This window comes from Chanodichthys erythropterus, chromosome 20 (genome assembly GCF_024489055.1).
Source record: "Chanodichthys erythropterus isolate Z2021 chromosome 20, ASM2448905v1, whole genome shotgun sequence".
NCBI classification, from domain to species: domain Eukaryota; kingdom Metazoa; phylum Chordata; class Actinopteri; order Cypriniformes; family Xenocyprididae; genus Chanodichthys; species Chanodichthys erythropterus.
The window spans coordinates 21798950-21813376 of record NC_090240.1 but is presented as its reverse complement, the minus strand read 5'-3'; the positions used below and the strand labels follow the sequence as shown (position 1 = coordinate 21813376).

The 14427-nt window shown below is 35.7% G+C and overlaps 1 protein-coding gene across 2 annotated transcripts; it reads right to left on the bottom strand.

Moving 5' to 3' along the window:
- Nucleotides 1-1992: 1992 nt before the first annotated feature.
- pfkma (phosphofructokinase, muscle a) lies at nt 1993-13934 on the bottom strand. Of its 2 annotated transcripts, XM_067370378.1 has the most exons (22): nt 13742-13933; nt 12779-12852; nt 12608-12685; nt 11755-11944; nt 10064-10229; nt 9903-9947; nt 9589-9697; nt 7804-7899; nt 7595-7687; nt 7364-7489; nt 7124-7188; nt 6946-7009; nt 6688-6834; nt 5097-5167; nt 4924-5011; nt 4677-4829; nt 3413-3577; nt 3260-3321; nt 3005-3116; nt 2804-2903; nt 2360-2465; nt 1993-2253 (listed from the first exon to the last, which is right to left on the bottom strand). In XM_067370378.1, the coding sequence occupies exons 1-22, from the start codon at nt 13830-13832 to the stop codon at nt 2100-2102; spliced, it is 2355 nt and encodes a 784-aa protein (XP_067226479.1). In that variant the 5' UTR covers nt 13833-13933; the 3' UTR covers nt 1993-2099. The 2 variants fall into 2 exon arrangements, 1 of the variants encoding a protein (XP_067226479.1); XR_010892797.1 differs by lacking the exon at nt 1993-2253 and having other exon boundaries at nt 2998-3116; nt 13742-13934.
- Nucleotides 13935-14427: the final 493 nt, after the last annotated feature.

Below are 14427 nucleotides of genomic sequence, written 5' to 3'. Positions count from 1 at the left end.
TCCTAAAACAGAAGAGTCCCACGTTTTCTTGTTTACTTCATTTATGCTTAGTCTATTATTATTATTATTTTATTTGATAGTCAATATGAACATTTTTCATCTTATTCCAAACCCATCACCTTCTACAAAGATGTTAGACAGAATCACTGACAGCCTCGGTTCAATGCTATACAATAAAAGCAACTGATGAGAGAGACTGAAATAATTTAAATGCCTTTAGAATAGTATTATTTTATTCAGATATTGATAGATAGCCTTGCTGCTTCCCCTCAAAATACAGGTGCTTTAACAGGCAGACACTAATCAATCGAATGCTTTTCAGTCAGAAAAATTATAGGCCTAAAGTTTAAGAGTGTAAAGGAGCATTTCACCAAATGGTGATTATCTATAATCTGAGGATGAGAAAGAATAAACATACTGATGTAATATAGCATATTGAAGGTTATCTATTCAGGACTGACATCTGGTGGTGAACATAACTCTTTGACTGGAGACTTGTAGGAAAGTTTCTTTGTTACAGTTTTTCTGTTGCTTTGGTACATCTCTCGAATCATCCTTACAATTTGCAAAACTGTACGTTCATTTCTCGAAATAATTCATAGAAACGGCACAACATATTGCATTACCTGCTGCAAAAGCCTGTAACTTGCTCAGAATCCCTTAGTTCATCTCTCAAGAGCAAGTATTTATGTCAATGAACATATCAGTGCTGTCAGAATGACAAGTCCTTGTGTCATTGTTCTCGAACAAGATAGTCAAAATGCTTAGCCATGTTGTCAATATAACAGTGATTAATATTTCTTATGTAGCCTAAACTATGGCTATGGTTTTTATGACAGTGAACAAATTACTGTAAAATGTCCTTGTGATAAATAAAAAAGACAAGACTATATATACATACACTGTATATATGTATTCATGTGTATGTGTGTGATATAGCATGTATCTGTTCATTTAGCCTACTATACTGTAAGTGTAAAAATGCCACTGTAATATTAAGATATAAAGAGCAGATATATAGCATGCATGCCATATTAGAGTATACAGTGCACATTGCTGAAAAACATACCTGTTATGTCTGCAAAATGCTTGAATGATTGAGGAAAAGGTTTTTCTCCAAACGTTCGGCTGCACATTTAGACCCGCATAAGCCATTATAAGGTCATGATTGAGAACATTGCTCACAATAGTGGGGCCTCATTTCACCAGAAACGTGCCTACGCCCTTTGCCTTATCTACCTCTTCTTCTGTTTTGCCTCCCTACACTTCTACAAGACATCCTTACTCTTCTTCTTCTTCTTTCCAGCAGCTGACCCTGTTTGTTTCCATGTTGTTCTTCCATTATCAAAAATTGAAACTCTTGTGTTGTACTCTGTCTACATATGCTTTCCAGTTGAAGATTCATGACATGCATCTTTTAGCTGCTTTAGAGAACTGGTTGTGTCATTGGTTGATCTAATGCTTTACATTTCCCTGAATACATTAGTGAAATTAAGGATTCACCTGCAAAATTCATCAATTCAGGACACATTTACAAAAGTCTAATAGAAATGTATAGATAATATACTTGACATTATGATAACTAGGTCAACCATTTTGCATTCAATGACTTATGTGATGAACTAATGACTAGATGTTTTGAGGGGTGAGATTATTCAACAGAGAACCATATAACACATTTTGAGCAACATGACATTAGCAATTGATAATGTAGGAAATAGCAGACAATTGTACATAATCAACTGCCTGAATGTACTAAAGCACTATCAGCATTGAAGATTTACGAAGGTTGAAAAATGCATGTTACTACAAAAAACTGTTCGTATATTGACTTTTTTTTTTTTTTTACATCCCTTCGTAAACTAAAATATAGATATATAAAAGAAAACCAAGGGCATTTAATAATAATTATTTTAATTTGTATATTGCAATACAGTATTACCATAAATACTATAAATACAAACAAAATGAAAGAATAAGACACAGACAGGTTAACAAATAATTCTATAAGTAGATACATTCATGATCACCTGTCATTTCACACGTTTGTTAAGATACTCTGTGTAGTCACATCTGTCTGTTCTCATTTTTGCTTATGATTACTTTGAGAGGGTCATTTGCACTGGAGGCTTCTTGCTTATGACATGCTCCATAAGAGCATGTTCAGAGGTGTCCAGACTAATCTTGTACTTGGCCAAGATCTTCATAATAGGCCTCAACTTCATCCACCACTGGCTCTTTGGAATACGGTGTCTGGGGGAAAGAGATAAGAGAGTTTTTGATATTGTAATGAAATAGTGGGGTTACAAACTTCTGAATGATATGCATGTAATGGCATGTGAAAATGGAAGATTCTTACTCGAAATCTGTCTCTTCTTTCAATTCAGCCAGAGGTTGTAACAACAGTCCTCTCTTCCTCATGCCCAACACACATGCAGAGTCCGGGGTGTTAGCAAAGATTCGCCCTGTACAGACAGTGAAGTCATTGTCACAAAATAATAAATAATATTTTTATTTATTTTTTTCTCCCAAAAAAGCTCTTACTGGCTCCAAACTTTTGAACGGTAGTGTATATTACATTTAATCTTCCACTAAGAAAAATTTGTCCATTCGACTGTACAAAAAGATAGGCCAAATCAACAAAAAGAACACAACAATTTTACAATAATATTAATACTGCATTTGTATGAAACAAGAGAGCGATGTAATATGAGCGACATAAAAGTAGCAGTGGTTTCGAGCTGACTGATTTGCCACAGATGACAGCAAATATAAGGAATTATCAGACCGCATTATTTCTCACCATGTCTATAACACTCCTTCAACTTCTCAGTCAGCCAGAGAACAGCCTTAGCACCCATCTTGGTAGCAAAGTTTCTATCAAAAGGTGTTGGGGTGCCACCCTATAAAAAGAATGTTTTTGAGACAAAATACTTAAAAACAACTGCTAATCAATGTGCATGCGTAATATGCATTAAAAAAAACAGGGCTTATTACATCTAACCTGCTGCATATGGCCGAGGACATTCTTCCGGCAGTCAAAAACACCCTTTCCCTCCTCAGAATACAGGTTGAAGATGAAATCAGTGGTGTAGTTGGAATTGCAGTTTTCATTTCTACATGAACATTTTTAAGAACATGTTTATTTCAACAATTCATGTTCTAACTATTATTTGCTGTAGTAACTGATGCATGAAAAAGATGCTGTTTTTAGTTATTCCTTGAAGGAGTCTCATCTCAAAGGTAAAAACAAACAAACCTGAGAATAAGGCCTCTCTTAACAGTGGTCTTCATCTTCTGAACAAGATGTTCCACATTAGTCTGTAAACATGATTTATTTGGAGAAATTTAAACAGAACAGTTCTGTTTTGAGTCCATTATCTTTGCTATTTGTTCTGAGTTGCATGTTTACCTCCAAGTCATGAATGCCAAATTTCTCTTCATATATATAGGCAGCATCAGCTCCTGCAGAGAGACCAGACATGGTGGCCAGGTAGCCGCAGTATCCTCCCATAGTCTCGATGATGAACACGCGGCGCTTGGTTCCCGCCGCCGACTGCTTGATCCTGTCACAGGTCTACAAGGGGCCTCATGTGAGGATACTACAGAATAACCATATACTGGGGATGCACCAGTATTACAGTTCTGACCAATACTAATAAGATGATAATTATTTTTGTATGTTAAGGTCAATAACTGATAAAATGCCTGTAGTGTCTTTCCATAAAATCTGTTATTTTAATGCAATAAGTCCATTAAGGCATCACAGCCTAGATTACATTTAAAGGGTTAGTTCACCCAAAAATGAAAATTATCCCAGAGTTTACTCACACTCGAGCCATCCTAGGTGCATGTGATTTTATTCTTTCAGCCGAATACAACACAAGTTATATTAAATAATATTCTGGCTCTTCAAAGCTTTATAATGGGAGTGAATAGTAACTGAGATTTTGAAGCCCAAAAAAGCGCATCCATCCATCCAACCATCATAAAAGTAATTCATACAGCTCCAGGGGATTAATAAAGGCCTTCTGAAGCAAAGCGATGAGTTTTTGTAAGAAAAATATCGGTATTTGTGACCCGGGACTACAAAACCAGTCATAAGTCGCACAATATAATTGTAGCAGTATCCAACAATACATTGTATGGGTCAAAATTATCGATTTTTCTTTTATGCCAAAAATCATTAGGATATTTAGTAAAGATCATGTTACATGAAGATATTTTGTAAGTTTCCTACTGTAAATATATTAAAAACTTATTATTGTGAGTGGATATGCATTGCTAAGGACTTCATTTGGACAAATTTAAAGGTGATTTTCTCAATATTTTGATTTTTTTGCACCCTCAGATTCCAGATTTTCAAATAGGTGTCTCTCGACCTAATATCAATGGAAACCAAACATCAATGGAAAGCTTATTTATTCAGCTTTCAGCAAAAATTGACCCTTATGACTGTTTTTTTGAGTTTCGGTGGAAGAGTGAACTTTGACCTGACGCATGATAATTTTCATTTTTGGTTGAACTAACCCTTTCAGTAAAATCAAAACATATAGATAAATATTTTTTTAAGAAAAAAAGAATGAATTCCTTTAAAATACTGACTGATAATCAGTATGGTATTGATCTACTGTGCATCCCTAAAATGTAGACAGTGTGTGTGCTGTATCTCTAACCGCAGTGATGGTGTTAAGGGCGGTGTCAGCTCCGATGCTGAAGTCTGAGCCAGGCACATTGTTAGATACAGTAGCAGGAATGATCACTATGGGAATACACAGCTCTTCATACTTTTCTCTGCCTTGAACCATCTCTAGTCCACCCGAAAATGCCTGAAAATGGAAATGTGAAGACAGCAGTTTTAATATGACCTGACCAAAATGTGGACAGAATAGGACATGGACATTATATAATTTCATCACTTGCCTCGAAACCACCAATGATGACCAGAGCGTGAATATTGTACTTGGCAATATTCAAGCTGATCTCCTCCATGTACTTTCCAGGTAATACTCTGCATAAACAGAAAAATATTGAAATGTTTTCAAGTATTGCAGAACTTATAAATGATGTTAAAGAACATCTGAAGTGATCAGTACCTTTTGGTTCCCAACTCAGAACCACCTTTCCCTGTCCAGTCTCCAACAGTGTTCCAAGTGATGGGCTCAATCTAAACATTATGTTAGACAGGACATGACAACACTACATTGGGTTTTTTTTTTTTTTTTTTTTTTTTTTTTTTAAAGAAATTACTACTTTTATTCAACAATGATCCATTTAACTGTTCAAAATTGCAAGACAGACTTCAATTATATTCCACATAAATGCTGTTTTTTGAACATTCTATTTTTAAAAGTATCCTGAAAAAAATGGATCAGAGTTTTCACAAAAAGATATTGTGTGGCACAATAATAACCCAGTAAACACAGAATATTCCCCTAACGTTAGTATTTGGTTCCGTTTGTTTTGGGGTTTTTCTGAGAACAAAAAATAACATTCTGAGAACGTTCTTTTTAGGTTTTATTTTTTGCAACCATAAAACAGCATTCCCAGAACGTTGCAGGAAGGTTATTTTTAAATAACCTAAAAATAACAGAGAACGTTCCCTAACGGTTATTTTAGGCTATTATTTTGCAACCATAAAATAACTTTGCAGGGTATTTAAAAAAAATATATAAAAAATAATAACTTATACAGAACTTTCCCTAATGGTTATTATTTTTATAACTAATCATTCTAGGAACGTTAGAATAACATTATGGGAATGTTAAAATAACATTAGAATAACGTTCTACAAACCAAAAACTAACGTTTTGGGAACGTTAGAATAACGTAATGGTAACGTTAGAATAACGTTCTACAAACCAAAAACTAACGTTCTGGGAACGTTATAATAACATTATGGGAACGTTGAAATAATTTTAAAATAACGTTCTACAAACCAAAAACTAACATTATGGGAACGTTATTATAACGTTCGCCTAACGTCTTTATTCCGATGTCATTACCCCGCTGTAGGTCAGTAGCCTAATCATCCAGCACAGTCATATAAGTACAATCGGTATGGAAGATGGATCTGTATGGATGCCTAATCAGTATTAATCAAACCAAAACTTGTTTTTTATTGTTTAATTCATAAAAAATTATCCGAAGACATCAACCATCATATGGAAGATTAAATGAGATTAAATTTGTCCATTAATATGTAAGATTTTCACGGAGTAGGATACACAGATTTTACATTTCTTCAGCACCATATAACGACTTCAACACATTCTATGGTTTTTAAAGTATGCATGTTAGTTTAAAAAAAAAAAAAAACCTTACATTCTAGGAACGTTAGAATAACATTATGAGAAAGTTAAAATAACATTAGAATTATGTTTTACAAACCAAAAACTAACGTTTTGGGAACGTTACAATAGCGTAATGGTAACGTTAGAGTAACGTTAGAATAACATTCTACAAACCAAAAACTAATGTTCTGGGAACGTTAGAGTAACGTTAGAATAACGTTCTACAAAACAAAAAATAACGTATTGGGAATGTTAAAATAACAGAATAACGTTCTACGAACCAAAAACTAAATGTTCTATTGCCGTTAAGAAAACCTTCCTGGCTAGCTAAAAACAAACCATAAAGAGATTACTCATTAGGCTGATTACTCATTAAGCAACGCATGTTGCTTACCTTTGCCTCAGCCAGACCCTCAAAGCCATCATGAACCGCCAGCATGTTGTGACCCTGGATGAGACCGATCCTGACCGCTGCCCGTACAGCTGCATTCATGCCAGCGCAGGGAGCACCCACGTTTAAAATAGCCACATTAATGTTACTCTGATGAATTAAAAGGCGAACAAAGAAGAAACACATTATAAAAATGAGAATAAATGGATGAATTAAAAGTAATACGAAATTTAATTCTCCCACATTTTTGAATCTCCTCACCTTTGTCGCCGGGGGGCGCACATGAGCCAAGAGTTTATATGTGTTCCAGTTATTCTCAAAACTTCTGCAGAGACAAACGCAGACATATCACTGAATATTAATACAAGTTTACAATGCTAACAATAATAATAATAATAATAAAGAGAGATAGAGAGAAAAGTGACATTTCTGAACAAACCTTCCCCTGAGTTTTATAGCATCGTCAAAACGACCCTCATTCATTGCAACAGTGACATCCTTGGTCTTTATATTGAAGAAGAATTAGAAGTAGTAGAGAATTTTGAAGGTCATGAAAAAAATCTTTACACACTCTTAGAAGAAAAGGTTCTATATAGAACCTTAAAGGGTTCTGTCAGATGCTTCATATAGGGTTTCCATCATGGGATCATTTTATGGACAAAAATGTATGCATACACACCACTTGCACACACTCCATCAGCGGGAGTCTGACAGCCTGGTTTCCAGAGAGACTGACCACACAGGCAGGAGTTTCTGGAGTGGCTTCTAGCAGAGCCATTACAGCTTCCACACCCATCCTACTGCCCTGATATACAAATTAACATTTAAACTCTTGTGAAAATGTAAAGTAGGGCTGGAACGACGCATCAACGTAATTGATCAGACCTAATGTGAAGGAGGAGGGACTCACCAGAACTCTGTCAAAAGCTGAGGGGGTGCCACCTCTCTGCACATGTCCAAGGATAGTGGCACGGGTATCAAAGCCCAGCCTCTTTGTCACTAGCTGAATAAGAACAGATATACGTAATCAAAACACACTTATAGACAGCAGTTACACCACTATGCTAGAGCATCTCTTTCAAGAGCATGTGTAGTATAGTAAGATAAGGATTAAGTTACGTCTTTTAGCTGGTCACAGGTGATTGGCTTCCCTTCTCTATTGACCGCTCCCTCAGCCACAATGATCACATTTAGACGAGAACCTGCATTTCTGGTCTGTTTGAGGAGAGACAAAATTATGAATCATTATCAGTAGGCCTACTGTGTTTTGTGTTCCAGTAACAAGATAATAATACCAAAATATTTGTAAGAAAGTCTTGAATAAAGCTATTTTAAATGCCCTATAAGCAAAATTTGTTGTTTTTGTTTTTTTTAAATCTTGATTTAAGCGCAAACCTTACTACATCTGGTTAGATTTATGCTTAAAACTTCTGATATCAAGAGTTATTATTTTACAGTTTTGCTTTTCCAGTAAATTTACCATACAGTTCAAAGGTTCAGGCTCAGAACAATTTCTTTTAAAGAAATTAATAGTTTTATATAGTAAGGATGCATTCAATTGGGTTAGTTCACCCAAAAATGAAAATAATGTCATTAATTACTTACCCTCATGCCGTTCCACACCCCTAAGACCTTCGTTCATCTTCGGAACACAAATTAAGATATATTTTGATTAAATCTGATGGCTCAGCGAGGCCTGCATAGACAGCAACGGTACTTCCTCTCTCAAGATCCATAAAGGTGCTGAAAACATATTTAAATCAATTCATGTGAGTTCAGTGGTTCTACCTTATTATTATAAAGTGACAAGAATATTTTTTGTGCGCCAAAAAAAACCCCAAATGACTTTTTTAACAATATCTAGTGATGGCCGATTTCAAAATACTGCTTCGGAGCGTTATGAATCTTTTGAGTCGAATTAGTGATTCGGATCACGTGTCAAACCACCAAACTTCTGAAATCACGTGACTTTGATTCATAAGAAGCAGTGTTTTGAAATCTGCCATCACTAGATATTGTTAAAAAGTCGTTATTTTGTTTTTTTGGCACAAAAAAATATTCTCATCACTTTATAATATGAATATTGAGCCACTGTAGTCACATGAACTGATTTAAATATGTTTTTCGTACCTTTATGGATCTTGAAAGAGGAAGTACCATTGCTGTCTATGCAGGCCTCACTGAGCCATCAGATTTAATCAAAAATATCTAAATTTGTATTCCGAAGATTAACGAAGGTCTTACGGGTGTGGAACGACATGAGGGTGAGTAATAAATGACAGAATTTTCATTTTTTGGTGAATAACCCTTTAAATAATTACAAAAAAATAAATAAAAAAATCAGTTTCAAATAAAATCTTTCTAGTCATCAAAGAATCCTGAAAAAAAATGACAGTTTCCACAAAATATTAAGCAGCAACTGTTTTTTAACATTGATGATAATAAGACATTTTTCTTGAACACCAAATCAGCATCTTAGAATGATTTCTGAAGGATCATGTGACACTGACGACTGGAGTAATGATGCTGAAAATTCAGCTTTGACATCACAGGAATAAATGACATTTAAAATTAAATATAAATAAAAAAGAGTTATTTTAAATTGTAAGAATATTTCACAATATTACAGTTTTTATGATAAAATAAATGCAGCCTTGGTGAGCTTAATAGACTTTTTTCAAAAACATTAAAAAGTCTTACCAGTCCCAAACGGTTAACTATTTTAAGGGCTAGTTCACACAGAATGCGTTTTTGCTTTGAAAAACACGAGATGTGGGCAGTGGAATGGGGAAAAAACGCAAGGTCTCGAGGCGCGTTTTTTAAAATTGAAGGGATTTTAAATTGAGCGCCGCGTTTTTAGAACGCCATGTCGTGTGTGTTTGTGTGTTGTCTATTGCTTTGTACCTCAGTCAGTCTTCTGCACAAGTGCTCCTCCCACCCGTCATCTGGGGGCATCTCAGGAATAAACACCCAGTCAGCACCACATGCAAGAGCAGTAATCAGAGCTAAGTAACTGAAACACACACACACAAATGTATTTAACAACTCATGGGAAATGCAAGCTCAGTCAATTAAATGTTAGATTCCTGCATCTAAACCATTTGATCTGGGTGTTAGGAGGTCTGTTTTTGCTCTGGGTTTGGGTCTCGACTTCAGTTCGGCTGCATACATATTCTCACTTCAGTGTATTGCAAACACACACACAAGCACATTCTTACCCACAGTGCCTCCCCATGACCTCCAGGATGAAAGCACGTTGGTGGCTGAGAGTGGGTGAGAGAGTGGGTGAGAGCAGAGGTCAGAATCACAATTTAGGAACAAATGTCTACACAAAATAACATGTATTGCTGACATTTGACCAGTTACACTTATTTGTGACCTTTGTGCTGTTGTGGTGATACTGTCCACCACCTCAATGATGCGATGTAGGGCGGAGTCTGTGCCGATGGTCATGTCCGTTCCGCAGAAGTCATTGTCGATAGAGCCAACCATACCCACAATATTCAGATGAGATGAAGCCTTGGCCTCTTCCTTGGTGATCTTACCTGTGTGCAGAGGGACAATTCAGTTTACACCACCATCCAAACGTTTGGGGTCAGTAAGATTTTTTTTTTTATTTGAAAGAAATTAATGGATTAAATAGATCAAAAGGGACAGTACAGACATTTATAATGTTACAAAAGTAAAATAAATGCTGTTCTTTTGGCATTTCTATCCTGAAAATACAATGTATCACAGTTTTGGGATGTGCTGGAGTAGACTTTACAGAGTGCTTGATCTCTTTAAAGAGGTACATTTTTGTCAATCAAGATCTTGTATTGACAATGCAAGAGGTGAGCACTCTGTCTACTCCAGCACATCCCAAAGACTTTCAGTGAATTTAAGGTCTGGACTCAGAGGTGCCAATTCATGTGTGAAAATGATTTTTCATGCTCCCTCTGAACTATTCTTCCATAATTTGAGCCTGATGAATCTTGACATTGTCATCCTGGAATATGGCCATGATGTGTCTTCTTACATGGTTGTTTAAGAAATGAAAGGCTACACACTCCTTTAAGGGTTAAAAGAACTGTTGCCAAACATATAACATGCTAGAAACATAATAATCATGACAATAATGGTAGTGTATATATAAGATAATGTATAGATTAATGCAAAATTAAAGGGTTAGTTAACCCAAAAATGAAAATTCTGTCATTAATTACTTACCCTCATGTCGTTCGACACCTGTAAAACCTTCGTTAATCTTCAGAACACAAATTAAGATATTTCTGTTGAAATCCGATGGCTCAGAAAGGCCTCCATAGCCAGCAATGTCATTTCCTCTCACAAGACCCATAAAAGATACTAAAGACGTCATCACAAAGTCCATCTCACTACAGTGGTTCTACAATCATTTTATGAAGCGACGAGAATAGTTTTTGTGTGCAAAAAAACTAAATAACGACTTATATAGTGATGGGCCGATTTCAAAACACTGCTTCCTGAAGCTTCGAAGCGTTATGAATCAGTGTATCGATTCATGATTCAGATCGCCAAAGTCACGTGATTTCAGCTGTTTGGCGGTTTGACACGCGATCCGACTCATGAATCGATACACTGATTCATAACGCTTCGAAGCTTCAGGAAGCAGTGTTTTGAAATCGGCCCATCACTATATAAGTCGTTATTTAGTTTTTTTGCACACAAAAACTATTTTCGTCGCTTCATAAAATGATTGTAGAACCACTGTAGTGAGATTGACTTTGTGACGACGCCTTTAGTATCTTTTATGGGTCTTGTGAGAGGAAATGACATTGCTGGCTATGGAGGCCTTTCTCAGCCATCGGATTTCAACAGAAATATCTTAATTTGTTTTCCAAAGATGAACGAAGGTTTTACCGGTGTCGAACGACATGAGGGTAAGTAATTAATGACAGAATTTTCATTTTTGGGTGAACTAACCCTTTAACCCTGACAGGGTGATATTGTGCAGACAGTAAAGAAAAATGTACACAGGCTATGTTTACACAATTTAATGTGTTTCAGTAAATTGTTTCAATAGTATCTTCAGTACAGATCGTTGTTTACCTTTGCTGACTAGATCTTTCAGCAAGTCGTTCCACTCACTACGAAATATGTTGGCACCGGTCAAACTGCCATCACCACCAATTACACAGAGGTTAGTGATGCCTAGCTTGACAAGATTGTAGGCAGCCTTTAAACGCCCATCCCTGGTCTGGAAATCCTTACAGCGGGCACTGCCAATGACTGTACCACCCTTCAGACAGACAGACAGACAGAAAGCAGACATTCAGGACACTTCATAAAGAATAGTGCACGTAAAAGAAAAACAGTGTCATCTTTAATGAGTTTCAGAGGGGATTCACGATATATCAACCACCATATCGGTTTCGCTGATATATGTTCATTTTTAATGTTATCGTTATGGGCCCGATAAGAATATTTGGCTGATATGTTAAAGCCAATAAATAATGGATGGATTTCCTTCAGCTGAGACACTTCAGACGCCCACTATCCGCAATTATGGTTTTGAATTGCTTGAAATATGATTGAAATCACTTCAAAAAGGAAAATACAGTTAAGTGCAACATGTACAGCACAAGTCTGTCATATAAGCTACTTAATATTATAATGAGAACATTATAATTGTGTGATTGGGACATTGCTTTTAATGGTGAGACTTCAAAAATTATATAAAAATTTGGATTTAGATTTATCTGCCAATATATCGGCTATTAGCTTTCAAATATAAAGAATTATCGGTTATCGGTTATCGGTATCAACCAAAATTTTCATATCGGTGCATCCTTAAGTTACAGCATATTTTTTTCTTTTAGCAAATGAGTAGTTGTATATAGTATTGAATTAAAAACCCTATAACTGAATGTAATAAATTCTAGCATCTGACAGTAAAGCTCACCAGCTGTAGCATCATGGACACACTCTCCCATGTAGCGGGGCGGATATGATCCCCTCCGTCAACCAATCCCTGATAGCCCTGTAAACAGTGAACAGACATGATATTTAACAATATTATTAACTGATATTGTCATGGACACTTTTGTTTTTATTCTTATAAAGTACAATATACCTCATGGACAAAGAAGACTTTGGCTCCAGTGTAAAGACCAACCCTGACAGTGGCCCTCACTGCTGCATTCATCCCTGAAATAGACAAGAAAACTGTCTGTTCTTATATCATAATCATATCTTTAACTGTAGAGATACAAAAAGTAAAGAGAAAGTAAAGAGAGACGCCTCACATGACATTTCATCCCACGGATTGTGGAATTATGTTAACAAGAGTGTCTGAGATAACTTAATTCTGCAACTCAACACTAAAGCTAAAGGTGTTCAGATCATGTTGTGTCTCTAGTTTCAACAGTGAGCAGCTGTGGAAAAGCCTGCTACTCACCATAACCTCTTGTCATTTCAGAAGAAGGTCACTGGAGATAAAATTAGCCTTCAATTATGGAAATAGGTAGACGGGTACAAGAGCTACAGGCTAAAGCTAAAGGCTACAAGAGTATTGACTTTAATGGACCAGAGTTGAGCCAATCAAAAGACTACAGAAGATTTATTTTTGTCCGTACATTGTGTTCTTTTCTGCTTCTGAACATGTATTTAACTCATTTAATTGTAAATTAATATGTATTTATTGTGTCTTCCAATTCAGTGCAATTATTGTTATATTCAATTCCTTGCCATATTCCAGATAGATTCTATGTTTTTGTTTATTTCTTTATTGTTTATAATATATATATATATATATATATATATATATATATATATATATATATATATATATATATATATATATATGTATATATATATATTTATAAATATAATATATACAAAAAGTGTCTATAAAAATATAAATAACTTTACCATATCTGATCAGAGAACCTCTCTTGCATTAAGTATACAACAAACATAGTCCAAAAATTGCACCAAATGAATTATGATCTAATTGTCCACGCAGGAATTTTTTTTAACCACCCTCTTGGAAAACCATAGGCACTAGCTCATATCTAAGAGGGGGATCATTACTTACCCTGGGCATCACCACCTGACGTCAGTACAGCAATGGCCCGTCCAACCCCCATGTTTGTCGGGTCCACACCAGTTGTGTTTATGTTTGACATAGTTCAGGTATTCCAGAAATTGATGGCAGTGGGAACTGGAAAAGGAGGCAAATGAAAGACGTGCTAGTGCCGTCTCTCAAAGCAAGGGCTCCAGAAGGAAGGGTTTAATAAGACAGTGTTTGAGAGGTTTGTGCCCACCCCCTGGATTTCATTTCACAAACACAGACACCACAGGCACACACCCCCCTGACTCAGCTAAATATAAAGTATCAACTTGAATTGCACAGCAAAGGTTGCATGTGTAATAAATCCAAAAAAGTGTCAGTGTTACGTAAAGTCTTAATGTCATGTTTTATTTGAATATTTAGTTATAAGCTTATTTAAATGTGTTTTTAAGGGGGGGGGACAAGATTTTACATAATTTAATTTGTAAAATATTTTCAGAAATTTAGAGATCTCTTTCACAAAATCCTTAACACTGTCATATACTTCCGTATACTTCAGTATTTTAAAGCTCTCTCTATATATATATTAGGGATGCCACAATTCTCAATATATTAGAGTGCCCCAGGGATGACGCATTTTTGTAGGCAAAACCCGGAAGCCAGTTAGCATTTTAGGACTTCCGGTTCCAATGCCGTAAAGTCTATGGGTT